The 27,206-nt window shown below is 46.2% G+C and overlaps 1 protein-coding gene across 8 annotated transcripts in view; it reads left to right on the forward strand.

Annotated features, from left to right (window-relative positions):
- LOC139557289 (extracellular sulfatase Sulf-2-like) overlaps positions 1-24,219 on the forward strand; it is a 242,572-nt gene extending 218,353 nt beyond the window's left edge. For 5 of the 8 annotated variants that reach the window (XM_071371891.1, XM_071371892.1, XM_071371895.1 and 2 more), the window contains 14 exons: positions 7,453-7,602; positions 9,046-9,102; positions 12,316-12,451; positions 15,131-15,356; positions 17,742-18,006; positions 18,136-18,232; positions 19,168-19,262; positions 19,437-19,496; positions 19,639-19,802; positions 19,911-20,053; positions 20,868-20,991; positions 21,447-21,480; positions 23,446-23,499; positions 24,048-24,219. In XM_071371891.1, the coding sequence (XP_071227992.1) occupies positions 7,453-7,602; positions 9,046-9,102; positions 12,316-12,451; positions 15,131-15,356; positions 17,742-18,006; positions 18,136-18,232; positions 19,168-19,262; positions 19,437-19,496; positions 19,639-19,802; positions 19,911-20,053; positions 20,868-20,991; positions 21,447-21,480; positions 23,446-23,499; positions 24,048-24,078 (1,636 nt within the window). In that variant the 3' untranslated portion in view covers positions 24,079-24,219. The remainder of the gene's footprint in view (positions 1-7,452; positions 7,603-9,045; positions 9,103-12,315; positions 12,452-15,130; positions 15,357-17,741; positions 18,007-18,135; positions 18,233-19,167; positions 19,263-19,436; positions 19,497-19,638; positions 19,803-19,910; positions 20,054-20,867; positions 20,992-21,446; positions 21,481-23,445; positions 23,500-24,047) is intronic. The other 3 variants (XM_071371896.1, XM_071371897.1, XM_071371898.1) reach the window with 3 other exon arrangements.
- Positions 24,220-27,206: the final 2,987 nt, after the last annotated feature.

A 27,206-nucleotide genomic window follows, 5' to 3' on the forward strand; every position in this document is an offset into this window, starting at 1 on the left:
ACTGACCGACAGAGACTGACCGACAGAGACTGACAGACAGACTGACTGACTGACAGAGACAGACAGACAGACCAACATAGACAGACAGACAGACCAACAGAGAACGACAGACCGACAGGGACAGACAGACAGACAGACCAACCGACCGACAGAGACAGACAGACCGACAGAGACACACACACACACACACACACACACACACACACACACACACACACAGACAGATCGATAGACACACACACACACACACAGATGACAGACACACACACACACACACACACACACACACACACACACACACACACACACACACAGACTGACAGACTGACAGACCGAAAGAGACAGACAGACCAACCTATATAGACAGACAGACCGACCAATAGAGACAGACAGACATACTGATAGAGACAGACAGACCATTAGAAACAGACAGACCGACAGACAGACCAATAGAGACAGAAAGACCGATAGAGACAGAAAGACCGATAGAGACAGACAGACAGACAGTCAGACAGACACACAGACAGAAAAGCAGACAGACAGACTGACAGAGACAGACCGACCGACAGAGACAGACAGACCGACAGGGACAGACAGACCGACAGACAGACCGATAGAGACAGACAGATCGATAGAGACAGATCGACCGATACAGACCGACAGAGACAGAGATGACTGACCGACACAGACAGACAGACACACAGACAGACAGACAGACCGATAAAGACAGACAGACCGAAAGAGACAGACAGACAGACCGACAGAGACGGACCGACAGAGACAGACTGACAAAGACAAACTGACAAAGACAGACCGACAGAGACCGACCGACAGAGACCGACAAACCGACAGAGACAGACAGACACAGACAGACATACAGACAGACAGACAGACCGGCAGGGACAGACAGACAGAGACAGTCTGACAAAGACAAACTGACAAAGACAAACTGACAAAGACAAACTGACAAAGACAGGCCGACAGAGACCGACCGACAGAGACAGACAGAGACAGACAGACAGACAGACAGACAGACAGACAGACCGGCAGGGACAGACAGACAGACCAATAGAGACAGACAGACTGATAGAGACAGACAGACCGACAGAGACAGAGACGACCGACTGACACAGACAGACAGACAGACAGACAGACCGACAGGGACAGACAGACCGACAGACAGACCGATAGAGACAGACAGATCGATAGAGACAGATCGACCGATACAGACCGACAGAGACAGAGATGACTGACCGACACAGACAGACAGACACACAGACAGACAGACAGACCGATGAAGACAGACAGACCGAAAGAGACAGACAGACAGACAGACCGACAGAGACAGACCGACAGAGACAGACTGACAAAGACAAACTGACAAAGACAGACCGACAGAGACCGACCGACAGAGACCGACAAACCGACAGAGACAGACAGACACAGACAGACAGACAGACAGACAGACCGGCAGGGACAGACAGACAGAGACAGTCTGACAAAGACAAACTGACAAAGACAAACTGACAAAGACAAACTGACAAAGACAGGCCGACAGAGACCGACCGACAGAGACAGACAGACAGACAGACAGACAGACAGACAGACAGACAGACAGACAGACAGACAGACAGAGACAGACTGACAGACAGACAGAGACAGACTGACAGACCGATAGAGACAGACAGACCAACCTATATAGACAGACCGACCAATAGAGACCGACAGACCGACAGAGAAAGACAGACAGACAGAGAAAGACAGACAGACCGACAGGGACAGACAGACATACAGACCAACCGACCGACAGAGACAGACAGACCGACAGAGACAGACAGACAGACAGACAGACAGACAGACAGACAGACAGACAGACAGACAGACAGACAGACAGACAGACAGACAGACAGACAGACAGACAGACTAATAGAGACAGACAGATCGATAGAGACAGACAGACAAACAGAGAAAGCGATGACAGACAGACAGACAGACAGACAGACAGACAGACAGACAGACAGACAGACAGACAGACAGACAGACAGACAGACAGACAGACAGACAGAGACAGACTGACAGACAGACAGACAGACAGAGACAGATTGACAGACCGATAGAGACAGACAGACCAACCTATATAGACAGACAGACCGACCAATAGAGACAGACAGACCGACAGACACACAGACCCACAGAGACAGACAGACATACTGATAGAGACAGACAGACCATTAGAAACAGACAGACCGACAGACAGACCGATAGAGACAGAAAGACCGATAGAGACAGAAAGACCGATAGAGACAGACAGACAGACAGACAGACAGACAGACAGACAGACAGACAGACAGACAGACAGACAGACAGACAGACAGACAGACAGACAGACTGACTGACTGACTGACTGACAGAGACAGACAGACAGACAGACAGACAGACAGACAGACAGACAGACAGACAGACAGACAGACAGACAGACAGACAGACAGACAGACTGACAGAGACAGACAGACAGAGACAGACAGACAGACAGAGAGAGACGGACCGACAGAGACTGACCAACAGAGACTGACCGACAGAGACTGACCGACAGAGACTGACAGACAGACTGACTGACTGACAGAGACAGACAGACAGACCAACATAGACAGACAGACAGACCAACAGAGAACGACAGACCGACAGGGACAGACAGACAGACAGACCAACCGACCGACAGAGACAGACAGACCGACAGAGACAGACAGACACACACACACACACACACACACACACACACACACACACACACACACACAGACACACACACACACACACACACACACACACACACACACAGATCGATAGACACACACACACACACAGAGATGACACACACACACACACACACACACACACACACACACACACACAGACTGACAGACTGACAGACCGAAAGAGACAGACAGACCAACCTATATAGACAGACAGACCGACCAATAGAGACAGACAGACATACTGATAGAGACAGACAGACCATTAGAAACAGACAGACCGACAGACAGACCAATAGAGACAGAAAGACCGATAGAGACAGAAAGACCGATAGAGACAGACAGACAGACAGTCAGACAGACAGACAGACAGAAAAGCAGACAGACAGACTGACAGAGACAGACCGACCGACAGAGACAGACAGACCGACAGGGACAGACAGACCGACAGACAGACCGATAGAGACAGACAGATCGATAGAGACAGATCGACCGATACAGACCGACAGAGACAGAGATGACTGACCGACACAGACAGACAGACACACAGACAGACAGACAGACCGATAAAGACAGACAGACCGAAAGAGACAGACAGACAGACCGACAGAGACAGACCAACAGAGACAGACTGACAAAGACAAACTGACAAAGACAGACCGACAGAGACCGACCGACAGAGACCGACAAACCGACAGAGACAGACAGACACAGACAGACATACAGACCAACCGACCGACAGAGACAGACAGACCGACAGAGACACACACACACACACACACACACACACACACACACACACACACACACACACACACACACACACACACACACACACACACACACACACACACACAGACTAATAGAGACAGACAGATCGATAGAGACAGACAGACCGACAGAGAAAGCGATGACACACACACACACACACACACACACACACACACACACACACACACACACACACACACACACACACACACACACACACACACAGACAGACACACACTGACACACACACACACACACAGAGACAGATTGACAGACCGATAGAGACAGACAGACCAACCTATATAGACAGACAGACCGACCAATAGAGACAGACAGACCGACACACACACACACCCACAGACACACACAGACATACTGATAGAGACAGACAGACCATTAGAAACAGACAGACCGACAGACAGACCGATAGAGACAGAAAGACCGATAGAGACAGAAAGACCGATAGAGACACACACACACACACACACACACACACACACACACACACACACACACACACACAGACACACAGACAGACTGACTGACTGACTGACTGACAGAGACACACACACACACACACACACACACACACACACACACACACACACACACACACACACACACACACACACACACACACTGACAGAGACAGACAGACAGAGACAGACAGACAGACAGAGAGAGACGGACCGACAGAGACTGACCAACAGAGACTGACCGACAGAGACTGACCGACAGAGACTGACAGACAGACTGACTGACTGACAGAGACAGACAGACAGACCAACATAGACAGACAGACAGACCAACAGAGAACGACAGACCGACAGGGACAGACAGACAGACAGACCAACCGACCGACAGAGACAGACAGACCGACAGAGACAGACAGACAGACACAGACAGACAGACAGACAGACAGACAGACAGACAGACAGACAGACAGACAGACAGACAGACAGACAGACAGACAGACAGACAGATCGATAGAGACAGACAGACAGACAGAGATGACAGACAGACAGACAGACAGACAGACAGACAGACAGACAGACAGACAGACAGACAGACAGACAGACAGACTGACAGACTGACAGACCGAAAGAGACAGACAGACCAACCTATATAGACAGACAGACCGACCAATAGAGACAGACAGACATACTGATAGAGACAGACAGACCATTAGAAACAGACAGACCGACAGACAGACCAATAGAGACAGAAAGACCGATAGAGACAGAAAGACCGATAGAGACAGACAGACAGACAGTCAGACAGACAGACAGACAGAAAAGCAGACAGACAGACTGACAGAGACAGACCGACCGACAGAGACAGACAGACCGACAGGGACAGACAGACCGACAGACAGACCGATAGAGACAGACAGATCGATAGAGACAGATCGACCGATACAGACCGACAGAGACAGAGATGACTGACCGACACAGACAGACAGACACACAGACAGACAGACAGACCGATAAAGACAGACAGACCGAAAGAGACAGACAGACAGACCGACAGAGACAGACCGACAGAGACAGACTGACAAAGACAAACTGACAAAGACAGACCGACAGAGACCGACCGACAGAGACCGACAAACCGACAGAGACAGACAGACACAGACAGACAGACAGACAGACAGACCGGCAGGGACAGACAGACAGAGACAGTCTGACAAAGACAAACTGACAAAGACAAACTGACAAAGACAAACTGACAAAGACAGGCCGACAGAGACCGACCGACAGAGACAGACAGAGACAGACAGACAGACAGACAGACAGACAGACCGGCAGGGACAGACAGACAGACCAATAGAGACAGACAGACTGATAGAGACAGACAGACCGACAGAGACAGAGACGACCGACTGACACAGACAGACAGACAGACAGACAGACAGACAGACAGACAGACAGACAGACAGACAGACAGACAGACAGACAGAGACAGACTGACAGACCGATAGAGACAGACAGACCAACCTATATAGACAGACCGACCAATAGAGACAGACAGACCGACAGAGACAGACAGACCGACAGAGACAGACAGACCGAAAGAGACAAACAGACTGACCGACAGAGACAGACAGACCGACAGAGACAAACAGACTGACAAACAGACCAACAGAGAAGACCGACAGAGACATACCGACCGACAGACAGACAGAGACAGACAGACTGAGACAGACAGACTGAGACAGACAGACTGAGACAGACCGACAGAGACATACCGACCGACAGACAGACTGAGACAGACCGACAGAGACGAACGGACCGACAGACAGACTGAGACAGACCGACAGAGACGAACGGACCGACAGAGACAGACAGACTGAGACAGATCTCATTTGTTTCTCCAGACCCAGTCCTGATCCAGCTTGAATGATTTAGATCAGGGGTGTCAAACTCATTTTGCCACGGGGGACGCATTTAGTCTTCAACGAGGTCCGGATGGCCGTACTCAAAATTGGTTATATTTTCTTGCTGTCAAAATTAGCCAAAAATAGTCCTCTATCCATTGTTTTTATTTTTAGTGATTATTGGTGATTATTAGTGAGCTGGACACGGTCAAGGAACTATCAACGTAGGTTCATTATCATTTCTACACAGTTTACATTTGGTTTTAGTCATTTTAAAGTATATTTTTTTAATCAAACGGATTCGACACCTCTGATTTAGATAGTCGGTTTAACATCAACACTCTGTGTTAAGTCCTGCAGAGCCAGGGGACAGGTCACGCAGACCATCATCCATGTCCCTCTGTGGTCCTGCTCTATGTCATCACCTCTCAGCAATGCACAGCCAGTCTCATCACCCCACCCCAGCTTCAACCTGGACCCACCTCTCCCCAATCCTCTGGCTCTCCTTCCTCTCCCCTTCTCTCCTCTCATTTTCTCTCCTACCCCTAGTCCGACACAAGGTTTTGGGTATTAGTGTTGTTTACCACTGGCAGGGTGTCTCTGCACTCTGTTCCCTGGAAAAGCAGATTACGACAGAAAAAGCCGTTTCACGAGGAGATCATGGGATTTCTCAGTTAGTGAAAAAGTGGATGGAGTGGGGGGAGGATTTAGGGAGGGGGGAGAGAGCCTAAAGGCGTCCGCATGCTACCCAGCCGAAACATTTTGTGATGTTTTTGTTCGTTTTGGACTTCTGTAACTGTGTTTTTCTGCTGCTCGGGCACAGGTCAATTTTTCTAGAGGCAAGCCGAAGTCAGTAGCTGAAGTCTACTCCCCTTCGTCAGTGATTGGTCAACAGTAGGGATTCTTCAATGAAGTCCTTGTTGTCATTCAACGAGAGACAACTCTTTTTCATGCACATTTTTTTATTGAGAAATACTGCACCAAACATCTTAGTTAGATGTAAAATTGCTTGACTAAGATCTCCTCTGAAAAAACTGCAAAATTAATGACAGATTTCTTGAGTATTCTTAGATTAATTCTGACTATTTTGAGGAATACAGTGTCTCAAAATGGACAAACACTATTGCCGCTTTTTTTCCCTTTCCAAGCTGTCTTTTAAGGGAGTATGCAAGCACACTCGTTCGGGTTTGGCGCCTTAAGGGTTAAATACCACCCCTCACCGCTTCCTTTTCCTCTCTCTGTCCTGAGGGTCATATTCCCTCCTGCCTAGATCTCTGTCCTGAGGGTCATATTCCCTCCTGCCTAGATCTCTGTCCTGAGGGTCATATTCCCTCCTGCCTAGATCTCTGGAGCAGTTATTTGTCAGCTTCACAAGGTTATGATCTGTCATCTTCCCCTGCCTCCTCTCTCTCTCTCTGTCTCTCGCTCTCTCTCTCTGTCTCTCTCTCCACACAGACCCCTTTCCCCGCTCTCTTATCAGCTGACTTTAACTGACCAGATACCATCTGACGATGCCTGGTAACGACCTTATCTCTCCCTGCTTCTCCATAGCAACCCTCACATGGTGCTGAACATTGACCTGGCACCCACTATCCTGGACATCGCTGGCATGGACGTCCCTCCTGACATGGACGGCAAGTCCATCCTCAAGCTGCTGGACATAGAGAGACCAGTCAACAGGTGGGATATGGAGCCAAAAGGGTAGGGAAACATCCTGCCCATGGATATTTTATGGCACGCTCATATAATATGTGTATTCTGTATGTTGGCAGGCCATAGATCACTGATAGAAGTAGCTGTACATTGGCACAGGCCACTGACTGGTCTGAGTTCTCTCAGGGTTCCTGCTGTACTCTGGTAAAATCACTGCAAAAGAGCCAAATCTAACACCTGGGTTTGACCAATGAGTTTTCCTCAAAACTGTGGCACCGCACCAATCATTGGACCTGGCTCGGCCTGCCAGGTTACCATGGCATCCGTTGAGATTACATCCACATCCCAGCGACACCTTTTCCTCCTGCCCAGCTTGGATATTGCTTTCGTTAATGAAAAAAAATCTAAGAAAATATGAAATAATCCTTCTCCATTCTTCCAAGATGTGTCAACGGGGACCTGTGGTAATAACTACAGGAGCTTCCCTGCCAACGCCATTGAGTGAAGGAAGGTCTTTCACCAGCGGATGATTGTGTGTGTGTGTGTGTGTGTGTGTGTGTGTGTGTGTGTGTGTGTGTGTGTGTGTGTGTGTGTGTGTGTGTGTGTGTGTGTGTGTGTGTGTGTGTGTGTGTGTGTGTGTGTGTGTGTGTGTGTGTGTGTGTGTGTGTGTGTGTGTGTGTGTGTGTGTGTGTGTGTGTGTGTGTGTGTGTGTGTGTGTGTGTGTGTGCGTGTGTGTGTGTGCGCGTGTGTGTTGAGGGATTCTCTATTCTCTCTTGCAGCTCTACAGCTGCAATCAGGGAGAGATGGACTCGCCAGCCTGTGAAATTGTCTGGCAGGCAGAGGAGGCTGGGAGGCTAGCTGGCTGGCCTGATGTGGGGATGGGTGTTTGGAGGAGAGGAGGACAAGAGACTGGGTGGGATGGAGGAAAGCAGACCTGTGCTGGGTGTCTGCCTGGTCACTACTGTTGGCTGTGATGCCAATACCCCTCACAGAGATGAGAAAGAGATGGAGACCGAGAGAAAAGGCAATGAAAGAAGAGAGATGGAGAAAGAAAGGGCAAGGGAGAAGGAGAGATGGAGAAAGAAAGGGCGAGGGAGGGAGAGGGAGGGAGCAGTGCGGGGGCCAATGGATCGATAACTCATATCTGAACACCCGGCCAGGAGAAGGTCAGAGCACCCGGACAAGAGACCAATTTATTCCACACACTTTCTTTTCTTTTCTTCTACATTCGATCACTTTCTTTTCCCCCCCATCCTTTTCCAAAAGAACACCTGAAGTGTGGTATCAATAGATTTTCATTTGAGATAATTTGACCCAGGGCTGGTTTTGATCTCCCCTCCAACCTGTTGCATTTTGTAATCACTGGAGGCTTCTGCTCTACAGAGTGAAGGAATTCTAATTTCCTCCAGCGTTACATTGCGTTCTGAATGTAGAACCTGGTCAATGAAGGAGATGCCTGACTGATTTGTCCTTTTCTCTCATGATTCTCAGGTTCCAGGTGAACAAGAAGGGGAAGGTGTGGAGAGACTCATTCCTGGTTGAGAGAGGGTGAGTCACGAGTAATAATGTCACTGTTTTAAATAACCATACTGCAGTTTATTTTTAATGTCTCTGTGTACCAATGAAGTCATCTGGTTACATCCATCTGAGTGTGTAATAGGGTACGGAGTAGGAAAGTCTCAATGCCTCATTATTTCATGAGTTCCTTGCCTTTAATATTACCCTACTGATACTTGATATCAAACCAAATCAGGCAAAGCTGTGGTTTACAGAATATTGTTATGACTAATTAGCATCTAGGACCATCCTGTAACAACCTAGTGAATATACACTGAAAAATATATAAATGCAACATACAACAATTTCACAGATTTAACTGAGTTCCAGTTCATATAAGGAAATCAGTCAATTGAAATAAATTCATTAGGTCTTAATCTATGGATTTCACTGGGAATACAGATATGCATCTGTTGGTTACAGATACCTTAAAAAAAAAGTAGGGGCTTGGGTCAGAAAACCAGTCAGTGTCTGGTGTGACCACCATTTGCCTCATGCAGCGCGACACATCTCCTTCACATGGAGTTGATCAGGCTGTTGATTGTGGCCTGTGGAATGTTGTCCCAGTCCTCTTCAATGGCTGTGAGAAGTTGCTGGATATATACAGGCCATGGAAGAACTGCAACATGTTCAGCTTCCAGGAATTGTGTACAGATCCTTGCGACATGGGGCCGTGCATTATCATGCTGAAATATTAGGTAATGGCGGCGGATGAATGGCACGACAACGGGCCTCAGGATCTCGTCATGGTATCTCTGTGCATTCAAATTGCCATCAATAAAATGTATTTGTGTTTCGTTGTCCGTACCTTATGCCTGCCCATACCATAATCCCACCGCCACCATAGGCACTCTGTTCACACCGTTGACATCAGCAATCTGCTCGCCCACACTATGCCATACACACTGAAACCGGGATTAATCCGTGAAGAGCACACTTCTCCAGCATGCCTGAAGGTTGCCCACTGAAGTTGTTTATGATGCTGAACTGCGGTCAGGTCAAGACACTGGTGAGGATGGCGAGCACGCAGATGAGCTTCCCTGAGACGGTTTCTAAATAGTTTGTGCAGAAATTCTTCGGTTGTGCAAACCCACAGTTTCATCAGCTGTCCGGGTGGCTGGTCTCAGACGATCCCGCAGGTGAAGAAGCTGGATGTGGAGGTCCTGGCTGGCGTGGTTACACTTGGTCTGCGGTTGTGAGGCTGGTTGGACGTACAGTGCATTCAGAAAGTATTCAGAACCTTTGACTTTTTCCACATTTTGTTACGTTACAGCCTTATTCTGAAATGGATTCAATTGTTTTTTTCCCTCATGGGCTTCTTCACTTTTGGCCACTTTCTGCATTGAAACTGCCTGATGCACAAGCTCAATAAGACAGACTGTTACCCAGCCCATTCAAGCAGAGGAAAATAAGCCCTCAACTCCTCTCCCAACCTCAGTCAGAAGCAGTGCAGAGACAGTCAAGCATACATACAGTGTACCCCCAGATTAGAAAAGTGCCCAGTCCCCCAAACCAGCTGTCATGCAAAGATGCAGAGGAAAGCAAGAGAAACTGCACACAACATCAAAAAACACCCTCGCCCCACACGTACAGTGCATTTGGAAAGTATTCAGACCCCTTGACTTTTTACATTTCAGCCATTCTAAAATGTATTAAATATATATGTTTTCCTCATATACACACAATACCCCATAATGACAAAGCAAAAACAGGTTTTTGGAAATGTTTGCAAATGTATAAAATAAAATAAACAGAAAATATCACATTTACATAAGTATTCAGACCTTTTACTCAGTACTTTGTTGAAGCACCTTTGGCAGCGATTACAGCCTCGAGTCTTCTTGCGTATGATGCTGCAAGCTTGGCACACCTGTATATGAGGAGTTTCTCCCATTGTTCTATGCAGATCCTCTCAAGCTCTGTCAGGTTAGATGGGGAGTGTCGCTGCACAGCTATTTACAGGTCTCTCCAAGATGTTAGATCGGATTCAAGTCTGGGCTCTGGCTGGGTCACTCAAGGACATTCAGAGACTTGTCCCAAAGCCACTCCTGCGCTGTCTTAGCTGTGTGCTTAGGGTCGTTCTCCAGTTGGAAGGGGAACCTTCGCCCCAGTCTGAGGTCCTGAGCGCGCTGTAGCAGGTTTTCATCAAGGATCTCTGTACTTTGCTCAGTTCATCTTTCCCTCGATCCTGACTGGTCTCCCAGTCCCTGCCTCTGAAAAACATCCCCGCAGCATGATGCTGCCACCCCCATGCTTCACCATAGGGATGATGCCAGGTTTCCTCCAAACGTGACGCTTGGCATTAGGAGTCTTTAGGTGCCTTTTGGAAAACTCTAAGAGGGTTGTCGTACCTTTTACTGAGGAGTGGCTTCAGTCTGGCCCCTCTACCATAAAGGCCTGATTGGTGGAATGCTGCAGAGATGGTTGACCTTCTGGAAGGTTCTCCCATCTCCACAGAGTAACTCTGGAGCTCTGTCAGTGACCCCCGGGTTCTTGGTCACCTCCCTGACCAATGCCCTTCTAACCCAATTGCTTGTTTGGCCGGGCGGCCAGCTCTAGGAAGAGTCTTGGTGGTTCCAAACGTAATCCATTGAAGAAGGATGGAGGCCACTGTGTTCTTGGGGACCTTCAATGCTGCATACATGTTTTGGTACCCTTCCCCAGATCTGTGCCTCGACACAATCCTGTCTCGGAGCTCTACGGACACTTCCTTTGACCTCATGACTTTGTTTTTGCTCTGACATGGACTGTGATGAAATGAACATTAAAATGTAATGAACATTAGAAATGAAATGAACATTAGAAATGAACATTAAATTATCTGGCAACAGCTCTGGTGGACATTCATGCAGTCAGCAAGCCAATTACACGCTCCCTCAAAAGACATCTGTGGCATTTTGTTTTGTAACAAAACTGTACATTTTGTGGCCTTTCATTGTCCCCAGCACAAGGTGCACCTGTGTAATGAAATGCTGTTTAATCAACTTCTTGAAATGCCACACCTGTCAGGTGGATGGATTATCTTGGCAACAGGGATGTAAACAAATTTGTGCACAACATTTGAGAGAAATATGCTTTTTGTGCGTATGGAATTTCTGCTGTCTTTTATATTTCAGCTCATGAAACATGGGACCAACACTTTACATGTTGCGTTTATATTTTTGTTCAGTATAGTTCCATAACTGTGGGTGTGTGTTTTCACAGGAAGCTGCTCCACATACGTGATGCGCCTCCAGGGAAGGATGTGGCCCAGGAGGAGAACTTCCTGCCTAAGTACCAGCGGGTCAAGGACTTGTGTCAGAGAGCAGAGTACCAGACACCCTGCCAACAGCTGGGACAGGTAGGCAGCAAGCACACACACACATTATATGGTCACACTTGAATTAACAGTCAAATTCCCAGTAACACACACACTCAGACTCACGGATGCACAAGCATAACACTCTAGACTGAAGACACTTAAGACATATGAAGACTCTTGACAGTTGACACAGAGCATTCGGAAAGTATTCATACCCCTTGACTTTTTCCATATTTTGTTACGTTACAGCCTTATTCTAAAATTGATTAAATATTTTAAAAATCCTCATCAATCTACACTCAATACCCCATAATGACAAAGTGAAAACAGTTTTTTAGAAATGTTTGCAAATGTATTAAAGATAAAAACAAAAATACCTTATTTACATAAGTATTCAGACCCATTGCTATGAGACTCGAAATTGAGCTCAGGTGCATCCTGTTTCCATTGATCATCCTTGAGATGTTTCTACAACTTGATTGGAGTCCACCAGTGGTAAATTCAATTGATTGGACATGATTTGGAAAGGCACACACCTGTCTATATAAGGTCCCACAGTTGACAGTGCATGTCAGAGCAAAAACCAAGCCATGAGGTTGAAGGAATTGTCCTCAGAGCTCCGAGACAGGTTTGTGTCAAGGCACAGATCTGGGGAAGGGTAACAAAACATTTCTGCAGCATTGAAGGTCCCCAAGAACACAGTGGCCTCCATCATTCTTAAATGGAAGAAATTTAGAGCCATCAAGACTCTTCCGAGAGCTGGCCGCCCGGCCAATCTGAGCAATTGGGGGAAAAGGGCCTTGGTCAGGGAGGTGACCAAGAACCCGATAGTCACTCTGATAGAGCTACAGAGTTCCTCTGTGGAGATAGGAGAACCTTCCAGAAGGACAACCATCTCTGCAGCACCACCAATCAGGCCTTTATGGTAGAGTGGCCAGACGGAAGCCACTGTTCAGTAAAAGTCATATGACAGCCCGCTTGGAGTTTGCCAAAAAGCACCTAAAGGACTCTCTATACATGAGAAACAAGATTCTCTGGTCTGATGAAACCAATATTGAACTATTTGGCCTGAATGCCAAGCGTCACATCTGGAAGAAACCTGGCACCATCCCTACGGTGAAGCATGGTGGTGGCAGCATCATGCTGTGGGGATGTTTTTTAGCGGCAGGGACTGGAAGTCTAGTCAGGATCGAGGGAAAGATGAACGGCGCAAAGTACAGAGAGATCCTTGATGAAAACCTGCTCCAGAGCGCTCAGGACCTCAGACTGGGGCAAAGGTTCACCTTCCAACAAGACAACAACATTAAGCACACAGCCAGGAGTAGCTTCGGAACAAGTCTCTGAATGTCCTTGAGTGACCCAGCCAGAACCCAGACTTGAACCCGATTTGAACATCTCTGGAGAGAACTGAAAATAGCTGTACAGCGATGCTCCCCATCCAACCTGACAGAGCTTGAGAGGATCTGCAGAGAAGAATAGGAGAAAGATTGATGAGGGATTTAAAAAGTATTTTTTATCCATTTTAGAATAAAGCTGTCATGTAACAACATTTGGACAAAGTCAAGGGGTCTGAATACTTTACGAATGCACTGCAAGTCACTTCCAATCATCCATCTCTTCTTGGCATTTCACCTCCATTAGTATCAGTTAATTGGTATGTCTGAGATTCTACTTAAAATGGCTCTGTATCCTCTTGATCACCTGCTGGTGTAGAGAGATAGTGAGCTGCTGGGTTTTGTTCTTTTGGAGAGGTATAGGGAAGGAGCGGAGAATATACCCTGCAGGTTGGTTTCTCAGTGGGTGTAGACAGGATAGACAGGTGCTTTTATCACTCTCTGTCCCCAATGACAGACAGACAGGAGGACCAAGCTTTGAAACTGAAGAGCTGTGTTTTGGGTGATTAGGCTTTGAGTCAGGTCTATTGCCATAGCGATGCCCCCCAGGACACACACACATGAACACACACTCCCCCCCACCTCGCTAATGACAGACAGTGGGGGAGTGTGTGTGACAGTTCTTTAGCTGTCAGATCAAACACCTGCAATTTCAAGCTCTTAAATCTATCTTAACAACGTTGACCATTGAACAGTAGTTCCCGAGGGGTTTCTGTATCCAACCTATCAATCTCCCCCACTCTCACTTCTTTTTGTTCCTGTCTCTTCTGGAGTAGAAAGTCATTTCTCACTGTCAGCGGCTCTCTTATTCTCTCTTGGATCCTGTTGGATTTCCTCTTTGACACGTCTAATCCTTTTTCCCATCTGACATCAATTATGTTAATTAGAAAGCTCTCTCTGTAATTTCACAAGTAACCACTGACAGAGAAAGTGTCAACAGACTCTGTATCATAATTAGATTGAGACGGAGCTGCAGTGGCCCTGCTTGGTACTCTGTCTGTGTACACTACTGTACTGTAGCTGCCTGTTCATTATGACAGAAGGGGATGGTGTGGGAGCAGAGATGAGAAGGGGAAGAGACAAGCATCTTGTCAAATACAGGTCCTCTCCTCTCTGCCGTGCCATGGTTTGTCATCATTACCTGTTAATTGCAGTTGAAACAACATCACAGACGGGGGAATGGACGTTCATTTGAGGCTACTTAGCGTCGCTTGTTTCCACCTGCAAGTAATTTCACCTCGAGAAGCACGGTGTGTGTGTAAAGATACACTATAGGTTTCTCTCAGTGTTATCTTCTGTCCCCCTCTCCTCTGTCTCCCTGCAGAAGTGGCAGTGTTTGGAGGATGCCACAGGGAAGCTGAGGCTGTATAAGTGCAAGGGCATGACCAGCATGTCGGCAGCCCGGAAGGATGGCCCTGCCAACATCAAGTCCAAGTACTACCCCCAGCGCAAGGCGGAGCGCAACACAGAGCACGATGGCTGTAACTGTGACCAGTATCCCAGCTTCAGACTCAGCACCTTGAAGAAGAAGAAGCTGCTCTCCAAGAAGAGTAAGTGGAGTGGAAAGAATGTGTTTCTCTCGCACTCATACACAAACACTCTTGTCACACACACAAAATTCTGCTTTACAAAATGTTCCTCACTCACTCAACCTTGCATGAACGCAGTCTCACTTCTTGTCACTGATGTGGAATGTGGGCGTCACCTTGTGGAGACAATAATACCTTCACCCACAGTCATTATTGAAAGGTTGTGTAACTTTGTGGGCGACCCGGCCAAATTCACATAAAAATGTAATCTGTCATTCTACTTGAAAGCAAGTCTGATAAGTGGTAGGTCTGTTCTATGTTCCCTATTTCTATGATTTCTGTGGTTAAGTTTAGCTCTTGCATCTTTTTACTTTCTGTTTGCACACCAGCTTCAAACAGCTAAAAATACAATGCGTGTTTAGTTATTAATATATATATATATATATACATACACTACTGTTCAAAAGTTTGGGGTCACTTAAAAATGTCCATGTTTTTAAAAGAAAAGCACATTTTTTGTCCATTAAAATAACATCAAATTGATCAGAAATACAGTGTAGACATTGTTAATGTTGTAAATGACTATTGTAGCTGGAAACTGCAGATTTTTAATGGAAAATCTACATAGGCGTACAGAGGCCCATTATCAGCAACCATCACTCCTGTGTTCCAATTGCACGTTGTGTTAGCTAGTCCAAGTTTATCATTTTAAAAGGCTAATTGATCATTAGAAAACCCTTTTGCAATTATGTTAGCACAGCTGAAAACTGTTGTTCTGATTAAAGAAGCAAGAAAACTAGCCTTCTTTAGACTAGTTGAGTATCTGGAGCATCAACATTTGTGGGTTCGATTACAGGCTCAAAATGGCCAGAAACAAAGATATTTCTTCTGAAACTCATCAGTCTATTCTTGTTCTGAGAAATGAAGGCTATTCCATGCGAGAAATTGCCAAGAAACTGAAGATCTCGTACAGCGCTGTGTACTACTCCCTTCACGGAACAGCGCAAACTGGCTCTAACCAGAATAGAAAGAGTGGGAGGCCCCGGTGCACAACTGAGCAAGAGGACAAGTACATTAGAGTGTCTAGTGTGAGAAACAGGTCCTCAACTGTCCTCAACTGGCAGCTTCATTAAATAGTACCAGCAAAACACCAGTCTCAACGTCAACAGTGAAGAGGCGACTCCGGGATGCTGTCCTTCTAGGCAGAGATGCAAAGAAAAAGCCATATCTCAGACTGGCCAATAAAAATAATGGACAAAAGAACACAGACACTGGACAGAGGAACTCTGCCTAGAAGGCCAGCATCCCGGAGTCGCCTCTTCACTGTTGATGCTGAGACTGGTGTTTTGAGGGTACTATTTAATGAAGCTGCCAGTTGAGGATTTGTGAGGCTTCTGTTTCTCAAATTAGACACTCCAATGTACTTTTCCTCTTGCTCAGTTGTGCACCGGGGTCTCCCACTTCTCTTTCTATTCTGGTTAGGGCCAGTTTGCGCTGTTCTGTGAAGGAAGTAGTACACAGCATTGTACGAGATCTTCAGTTTCATGGGAGTTTCTCGCCTTCATTTCTCAGAACAAGAATAGACTGACGAGTTTCAGAAGAAAGTTCTTTGTTTCTGCCCATTTTGAGCCTGTAAATCTAACTCACAAATACTGATGCTCCAGACACTCAACTAGTCTAAAGAAGGCCAGTTTCATTGCTTCTTTAATCAGAACAACAGTTTTCAGCTGTGCTAACATAATTGCAAAAGGGTTTTCTAATGATCAATTAGCCTTTTATAATGATAAACTTGGATTAGCTAACACAACATGCCATTGGAACACAAGAGTGATGGTTGCTGATAATGGGCCTCTGTACAACTATGTAGATATTCCATAAAAATCTGCCGTTTCCAGCTACAATAGGCATTTACAACATTTAACAATGTCTACACTGTATTTCTGATCAATTTGATGTTATTTTAATGGACAAAAAATGTGCTTTTCTTTTAAAAACAAGGACATTTCTAAGTGACCCCAAACTTTTGAACGGTAGTGTATATAGTTCAATGATTCTCTACACCCCTCAAATAAAAATCTGGACCTCAAAGCCAGTTCCACTGCTGTTTCATTTCCCCCCTCTAATCAGGGGACACCAGGTGTGTACAATTAATTATAAGGTAGAACAGAAAGCCAGCAGGCTCCGGACCTTGTAGGGTAAGATTTGAATACCTCTACTCTACACTATACATTGCTTGTTTTGTCACATAAACTGAAATTAGGTGAACATGATAGAATTTTGTCAACCAGTAAATGGCGGAGCGATTTCTACATATTTCACCTTTAATGAGTATCATAGGGCCTGATAGGGTTTATATACTGACTGTAGCAATCCCTCCACTATCTCACCCTGCCCTCCTCCTGACAGAGATGAAAGCCATCAAGAGCTACGCCCGTAACCGTTACTCCCGCTCTGTGGAGATGGAGATAGGAGGGGACCTGTATGCTGTAGACTTGGTGGATGGCTACCAGCCTGTACCGGCCCCCAGGAACCTCAGCCAGGCTGGGGCCAGGACCCCACGCGACGACACTGAGGACGACTTCAGTGGCATGGGGGTCACTGTCACCGTCACCCCCAGGAATAGCAGCAACAGTCTAGCTAATGTATCTTCTGGAATCAAAGTCACACACAGGTCAGGGAGTATGTGGATGTTCAATGTGGATGGGTGGGTTTGTTTGTCGTGTATTAGTACTGCATGTTGAGTGTGTTGTTGTGTTAGTTATTGATTAGGCTAAATGCTCAGTGTGTATCCTGTCCTCAGGTGCTCTATTCTGGCCAATGACACAGTGAAGTGTGATACAGGGATCTATAAGTCCCTGCAGGCCTGGAAGGACCACAAACTCCACATTGATCACGAGGTGCGTCTTCTCAGCCACTCACATAACTGATGTTTTATTCCTTAATGCAGTTGATTATCTTCAGTGGTCACAGTGATCGTGTCATGACAATCAATAACTGACAATGAAATCGATGACAATTATGGACAGCATCAATGATTGTGTAATTATTAATTAGTTGAATATAGCCTGCTATTGACACACACATACTCAGATTCAGTTCCTGTGTTGAATGCCACTCTGTGTTGTAATCCACTGAGGGTACAAAACATTAGGAACACCTTCCTAATCTTCCTAATATTGATTGGCATCCCCTTTTTCCCTGAGAACAACCTCAATTCGTCGAGGCATGAACTCTATATAAGGTATCGAAAGAGCTCCACAGGGATGCTGGCCCATGTTGACTCCAATGCTTCCCACAGTTGTTTCAAATTGGCTGGATGTCCTTTGGGTGGTGGACCATTCTTGATACACACAGGAAACCGTTGAGTGTGGAAAAACCCAGCAGTGTTGCAGTTCTTGAGACAAACCGGAGCACCTGGCCCCGTTCAAAGGCACTTAAATCTTTTGTCTTGCCCATTCACCCTCTGAATGGCACACATACACAATCCATGTCTCAATTGTCTTACAAATCCTTCTTTAACCAGTCTCCTCCCCTTCATCTACACTGATTGAAATGGATTTAACAGGTGACATCAATAAGGGATCATAGCTTTCACCTGGTCAGTCAGTCATAGAAGGAGCAGGTGTACCTAATGTTTTTTACACTCAGTGCATATGCCATTCAGCAGACCCTTTATTCCAAACGATGTACAGTTATGCCTGCATACATTTTACATACCGGTGGTCCCGGGAATCCAACTCCTGGCATTGCAAGCGCCATGCTCTACCAACGGAGCTACAGAAGCCCTCGTTGTTGTGATATTCCTAGATCTAATGCCCTGCATCTCTGTTAGATTGAGACCCTGCAAACAAAGATCAAGAACCTAAGAGAGGTTAGGGGTCACCTGAAGAAAGCCCGCCCAGAGGAGTGTGACTGCAACCACTACATGTAAGGACCAAACAACCTCTTAGGAATCCATTGTTTAATTACCAATATCCTTCCACATACTAAATGCCAGCATTAGATGCACTTACAGTGAAGATAACGGCTGTCTACCAGACTTGAAGAGGTTTACTACATGCTCATAAAGACTGATTATGTAAATATCTGTCTGTGTTTCAGCTACAAGTCTAAGTACAAGAGTAAGCTCAGGCACAAAGGAGGCAGCATTCACCCATTCAGGTAAGGGGGTGGGTTCGTGTATAAGAAAGGGACATATGCTGTTTGTGTGCTTCTGCCTGTGTAGTGATTGCATATCTACAGTGTGTATTTGAATGTGTCATTGTGTGATGTGTGTATTTCTATGTGTGTGTGACGTCATCAGGAAGGGTCAGGATAAGAAGGCGTGGTTACTGAAAGAGCAGAAGAGGAGGAAGAAGATGCGGAAGCTGCTGAAACGTCTGAGGAACAACGACACCTGTAGCATGCCTGGTCTCACCTGCTTCACCCACGACAACCAGCACTGGCAGACCGCCCCCTTCTGGACAAGTAAGAGACTACACACACACACACACACACACACACACACACACACACACACACACACACACAAACACACATACTACACTAGCATTACTGACTATTCTCTGTCTGCAGTGGGTCCGTTCTGTGCCTGCACCAGTGCCAACAACAACACCTACTGGTGTCTGAGGACCATCAACGAGACACACAACTTCCTCTTCTGCGAGTTTGCTACTGGCTTCCTGGAGTACTTTGACCTCAACACGGATCCCTACCAAGTTAGTACTCAATCCTCACCGCAAGCACTCCTCTGTAAAGATGCCTTCTAACATTCACTACTGGGGGCAAAGTGGTTGAATAGACATTGAATTGACGTCTGCGCCCAGCGGGTAGCCTGCTGCCCTGTTTCAAGATAGCAAAATGAAAATCAGCTATTATATTAGAGACGTTAGACCAGTACGGCCAGTATGAATACCAGTACTATTCATCTCTCTCACCCACCTGGGCTCTCTCTCTCTCTCACCCACCTGGACTCTCTCTCTCTCACCCACCTGGACTCTCTCTCTCTCACCCACCTGGACTCTCTCTCTCTCACCCACCTGGACTCTCTCTCTCTCTCACCCAGACACTCGCTCTCTCTCACCCAGACTCTCTCTCTCTCTCACCCACCTGGACTCTCTCTCTCTCACCCACCTGGACTCTCTCTCTCTCTCACCCACCTGGACTCTCTCTCTCTCTCACCCAGACACTCTCTCTCTCTCACCCAGACTCTCTCTCTCACCCACCTGGACTCTCTCTCTCTCATCCGGACACTGTCTCTCACCCACCCGGACTCTCTCTCTCTCACCCAGACACTCTCTCTCTCTCTCACCCACCTGGACTCTCTCTCTCTCTCACCCAGACACTCTCTCTCTCTCTCTCTCACCCACCTGGACTCTCTCTCTCTCTCACCCAGACACTCTCTCTCTCTCTCACCCACCTGGACTCTCTCTCTCTCTCACCCACCTGGACTCTCTCTCTCTCTCATCCGGACACTGTCTCTCACCCACCCGGACTTACTCTCTCTCTCTCTCTCTCTCTCTCTCCGTGTAGCTGATGAATGCTGTGAACACGCTGGACCGAACCGTCCTAAACCAGCTCCACGTTCAACTCATGGAGCTCCGCAGCTGCAAGGGCCACAAGCAGTGTAACCCCCGTACCCGCAACCTGGAGCTGGGTGAGTTCCTCACACACACACACACACACACACACACACACACACACACACACACACACACACACACACACACACACACACACACACTATGCCAGGTTGTTGTGGGTTGTGACTACAGACGAATGATCTGTTTGGCATCCTCATCACCATCATCCTCACCAGCAGACCCAAGTCATGCCTTGATTTCTGTTCTTGCATTACTTCTCATGTATCAGTTCTTTACCTGCATTTTAAACAGTTACAACCTCTCCCTGTGTTTTGTTCCTTTTAATTAAGGTCAATTCAGTTGAAAACCTTTTTCTACTTGTATTTATTTGAATTTCAGATAACATTTTGTCTTTAAAACGACTGCTCTTTCTAAAGCATTTAAAAGCCTCTCTTAACGAGGTCTCTGTGCCTTCATTGATAGGAATGTGTTCATATGTTTTCTAACCACTGCATTGTCTTTTCTTCAGGAGGTAAAGAGCGAAGCAGCTTTGATGAATACAGGTATCTTTACTCATTGACTTGAACACCACTCGGCACTTAACGATTTATTAGATATTAGTACTATATAATATTTATAGAAATATTCCTTAAAGATAGCACACATACTTGGTCTAGAATACAATACAAAATACAATACAAAATACACAACACTTAGAGAATACATACAGTGCAGTTGGAAAATATTCAGACCATTCCCTTTTTTAACTTTTTGTTACGTTACAGCCTTATGCTAAAATGGATTAAATAAATAAAAAATCTACACTCAATACCCCATAATGACAAAGCAAAAACCGGCATTTAGATTTTTTTTGCAAATTTATTCAAAATAAAAAACAGAAATACCTTATTTACATAAGTATTCAGACCCTTTGATATGAGACTCGAAATTGAGCTCAGGTGCATCCTGTTTCCATTAATCATCCTTGAGATGTTTCCACAACTTGATTGGAGTCCACCTGTGGTAAATTCAATTCATTGGACATGATTTGGAAATGCACACACCTGTCTATATAAGGTCCCACAGTTGACAGTGCAGGTCAGAGCAAAAACCAAGCCATGAGGTTGAAGGAATTGTCCGTAGAGCTCAGATACAGGATTGTGTCGAGGCACAGATCTGGGGAAGGGTACCAAACATTTTTTGCAGCATTGAAGGTCCTAAAAACACAGTGGCCATCATTCTTAAATGGAAGAAGTTTGGAACCACCAAGACTCTTCCTAGAGCTGGCCGCCGGCCCAACTGAGTAATCGTGGGAGAAGGGCCTTGGTCAGGGAGGTGACCAAGAACCTGATGGTCACTCTGACAGAGCTCTGGAGTTCCTCTGTGGATATGGGAGAACCTTCCAGAGGGGCAACCATCTCTGCAGCACTCCACCAATCAGGTCTTTATGGTAGAGTGGCCAGACTGAAGCCACTCCTCAGTAAAAGGCACATGACAGCCTGCTTGGAGTTTGCCAAAAGGAACCTAAAGGACTCTCAGACCATGAGAAACAAGATTCTCTGGTCTGATGAAACCAAGATGGAAGTCTTTGGCCTGAATGCCAAGCGTCACGTCTGGAGGAAACCTGGCACCGTTCCTACGGTGAAGCATGGTGGTGGCAGCATCATGCTGTGGGGATGTTTTTCAGCAGCAGCAACTGGTAGACTAGTCAGGATCGAGGGAAAGATGAACTGATCAAAGTACAGAGAGATCCTTGATGAAAACCAGCTCCAGGGCACTCAGGATCTCAAACTGGGGCGAAGGTTCCCATTCCAACAGGACAACGACCCTAAGCACACAGCCACGACAACGCAGGAGTTGCTTCGCGACAAGGCTCTCTGAATGTCCTTGTGTGGCCCAGCCAGAGCCCTGACTTGAACCCAATTGAACCTTTCTGGAGAGACCTGAAAATAGCTGTGCAGTGAAGCTCCCCATCCAACCAGACAGAGCTTGAGAGGATCTGCATAGAACAATGGGAGAAACTCCCCAAATACAGGTGTGCCAAGATTTTCACTTCATACCCAAGGCTGTAATCACTACCAAAGGTGCTTCAACAAAGTACTGAGTAAAGGGTCTGAATACCTATGTAAATGTGATATTTCCTTTTTCTTTTGTAGCAGAAAATTCAAAAAACCTGTTTTGTCATTATGGGGTATTGTGTGTAGATTGGGGGGAAACAATTTAATACATTTTAGAATAAGGCTGTAATGTGGAAAAAGTCAAGGGGTCTGAATAATTTCCAAATGCACTGTATGTGTGGGGCGAGGGTGTTTTTGGTGTTGTGTGCAGTTTCTCTTGCTTTCCTCTGCATCTTTGCATGACAGCTGGTTTGGGGGACTGGGCACTTTTCTAACCTGGGGGTACACTGTACGTATGCTTGACTGTCTCTGCACTGCTTCTGACTGAGGTTGGGAGAGGAGTTGAGGGCTTATTTTCCTCTGCTTGAATGGGCTGGGTAACAGTCTGTCTTATTGTCGCTTGTGCATCAGGCAGTTTCAACGCAGAAAGTGGCCAAAAGTGAAGAAGCCCACCTCCAAATCACTGTGAGTTTGGACACCCCATCTGGTCCTCACGATGCCACCAGTCACCTCTAACTGAGCTTTTCTTCCTCTCTTTCCTCTCTTCCTTCTCTGTAGTTTTTTCAACTCTGGATTCGTCCAGGCTTGCATGCTGATCTCTGCTAGTTCTAGTTAATAACCATGTCTTTCTCACTCTCCTATCTGTCTGCATGGATGTTCTGACCTGCACAGCTCTGCTCACATCTCACCCTGTCCTACTGTTTCTCACCAGTAGAGGGCGTCATCCACCCCCACCGCCCAACACATCTGCCTTCATCATCTTATCATCTCTGTCTATTGGTTGACTTTTCTCTTTTATTACGTTTCATATGGTCTCTTATAATGTCTCTTTCTGATACTCTGCTGTACATATGGCTTGTGTGTTTCGTGATTTATCTCTATAGTTGCCTGATGTGAATATCACAGCATCAACCCATTCACGTGGTGCTGACGGGAAGAGATACAGACATAACAGGTGCCAGAGGTTTACTGTGGATGACACTGTTTTTGTCTGTGTGCTTTTGTCTCATCAGAGGACAGATTTGGGAAGGCTGGGAGGGATAGGGTCCATGAGGCCAGAGTGGCCCCGCCCGAAGCGCCCACTGTGGGGGGAACGGGAATGGACTGGTCAGAACTTGAACCCTTGTACAGACTTGACGAGCACGCCTACGATCTCAAACTCAACTTCAACGTCAGCCTGGAGGACTGGGACAACTTTGGTGGGACCGTGGACAGGATGTTCACGTTGCTAAGCAACTTCAACCACCAGCCGAACGGGCGCCGCAGCAACGTGATTCCCGGGGTGGGGAGAGGAGGAAGAGACCACGCCCTGGTGTCATCAACAGACCAATCAACCTCAGCCATCTACCTGACCACCCTGGCCACCCCTGCTCTCCTGCTGAGAGAGGCTGGGGCCGAGGTCCTGAGGGAGGCACTGGGGCTGAATGGAGGGCCGCACCACTCTCCCTCTCCCTCTCCCTCCTCCTCTTCCTCTCCCCTAGTTCCAGCTGAGGAGGGCAGCTCAGACTGGAACCGCGCCCCACCTCTTCTCAACCAGTTTGTGGAGGAGGGCCAGCTCACTCTGCATGAGAAGGAAGAGGATGAGGAGAGCATGGAGAGAGGTGATGAAGAGGAGAAGGAGTTGTTGAGGAGGCGGTCATCCCGGTGGAGACTGAACCATGCTCACTGTGACTGCAGTGACTTTGTTCAGGAGGCTGAGAATGGGTTGCCCGTATGACTGCTTGTAAGACCCCTTTCTCTCTCTCTGTCTCCCCTCCTCACCTGAGATTTTAGGGACACTGAACCAGCACAATGCCACCTCTGGCCTGTCCCCCACCCTGACCTCTCACCCTCTTCCTCCTTATGCCACAGCAGCACCTCCAGGCTGATATCGGGATGAGCCTGTCCCTTTCATCCAGACTGTGGCCCTCCAGTGCCCCAGTCATAGCCCAGGCCAGCAGACTGCCCCCTGCTGGCCCCTTCCTGTAATACACCACCACACAACAGACTTCACAAGGAGATCCTCTAGGCTCGAACGCAGCAGCAGTACATGATTATTTTCCTAATGCAGGACTTTGCTTCGGTTTTTGTTTGTGGGGCAGGGAACGAATGGGAGAGGAAAGGAAACTTGATAGATTTTTGATATTCATTGGAATCTTTGAAAAATATTTTGTATTGTGGCCATGTGTACTTTACTTTTAGGTTTTTACTACTAGCTATATTCATTGGCGGCGATTTCATCCCACTGTGCAGCTTCAGTGTATGTGGCACATTGATTTCATGTTTTTTACCCGTGTGTTACTAATCAACATTTAAAACCCCTTAATTCTATTAAATGCAGATGATCAATTATGAGATTGCAGCGACGCACGCACACACGCACACACACACTTTCAGTTACAGTGCAACCTGCCTTTGAGTATGGCGGCAAACATGCATGAGTGGTGGTTAGGGCTAAAGTGCAGGTAGGAACTGGGAGAGTGCCATCTCTTTTCAGTTTAATTATGTTTCTAATGAAAAACAAGAGACTTGATATTTATGCGATTCAAATATTTTGGGGAAATCATTCTCTTTTGTTTTTTCAATTTCAAAATGAGTGTTTGACATCCAGATGTTGAACAGAATAAGAGTTTTTACTAATAAGATTTCTACAGCTTGGCCTACATAAAGCTTGGTATCCATGGCATTACCTGTTATATAAACAGTCCAATCAGAGAACATGCATTTGAAGACAGTCATCTGATGTGAATCTAACTTGTCCAGTCTCTTTGGTTAATCTGGGAGTCTTTTTATGAAGTCATCCGTCCAATACTTCATTGACATCATCAAAGGCCTTAGAGAAAGAAAGTGCGCTTGTTTTGCAAGCCGGTTTGTCCCAGAGATGGGCGGGACATAGGTTTGGCAACCCGCTCAGACCTTACAGCAAACCTGGCAGTTTATGTTGCCTAATACCACTTATGGAAACTCAGGACATGCTGGTTTGTAAAACAAGCACACCCAGTCTAGATCAGCCGTAACTTCATGGTCTAAAGACTGTGTACACGTTTACCTTATCATGTATTGTCTGTAGAAATTAAAATAAATGGAAAAATAAATGTATTTAACGAATGTTGCATTCTTTATAACAATATATGGCTGTTACTAGTCCTTTTGTTTTCGCTATACATGGTGCTATTGCGGTCTTAACGTATATATAAAATTGCTGCATGTATTTGAATGTATGTTTTTGCAATTAATGTAAATGTTTAAATATATTTTATAATACACAGAAAACTAAAGGTTTAATTATCTATCAGACACTGCCCTCTCTACTATCTGTGCACTGTTGTTTCACACCTGTAAGTATACTCTTCTGATATGAAGATGCAAGGATCTTTCTCCCCCCCCTAATTTACCTGGAAACTGAATCTCCCCCCAGTAATGTACCATACTGTATGATGTAAAACAAGTCCCTTCTCCACCTGGAAGAAAAGAAGCAACACAACTTTTTATTAGCACTTTGAAAGGGGCTACTGTATGTGAAAGAAGGTTTCATCATAACAATGCCTTGTACAGTTAAATAGATTTATCATACATATATTTTTATTTCCTTCGGTTTACCAGTGAACAGTTGATAGCGGTAACTAGTTTGTGAATAAAGTGTTGAATGCCAAGGTTTCCTCTTCACTTAATCTGGGGTGTGTTTATTTTTCATGTTCATCTCAGTCCTGCCAACTTTGATTGGGAGACTCTGTTACCAATGCCATATATGCCAATGTCTTTGTTGCACATTCATGCACTATCTAACATGTTTTTCTGGGTTCTGAATAACCACACATTTGATCTTGTTTCATATTCAGCCAGCAGGGGTCACTGGTTCTTTCAGTTTGGGAAGCCTTAATGACTAGCACATACAGTTTATAATCATGTCAGGAATTTGAAATCGCTTGACAACTGCATTGTTTTATTAGCCTAGTACATAAGCGTTCTTTCACAAACAGGTTGTTTGATGACGGACTCCACCATGCCGTGGTGTGTTTACTCTGTGTGGGCACTAGATGGGTGTATTGAATCATTTAGACACAGATCATCAGACCGCAAAATGCAGAGAGGACAGTTCAATTACAGTCCTGTAGGGATAAGACTCCACACAATCCAAAGGCATGGTGGAGTTTAGTGGAGGGGAAGGAGGGGGAAACGCCGACCGTCTGACT

Source organism: Salvelinus alpinus, chromosome 28 (assembly GCF_045679555.1).
Source record: "Salvelinus alpinus chromosome 28, SLU_Salpinus.1, whole genome shotgun sequence".
NCBI lineage: Eukaryota > Metazoa > Chordata > Actinopteri > Salmoniformes > Salmonidae > Salvelinus > Salvelinus alpinus.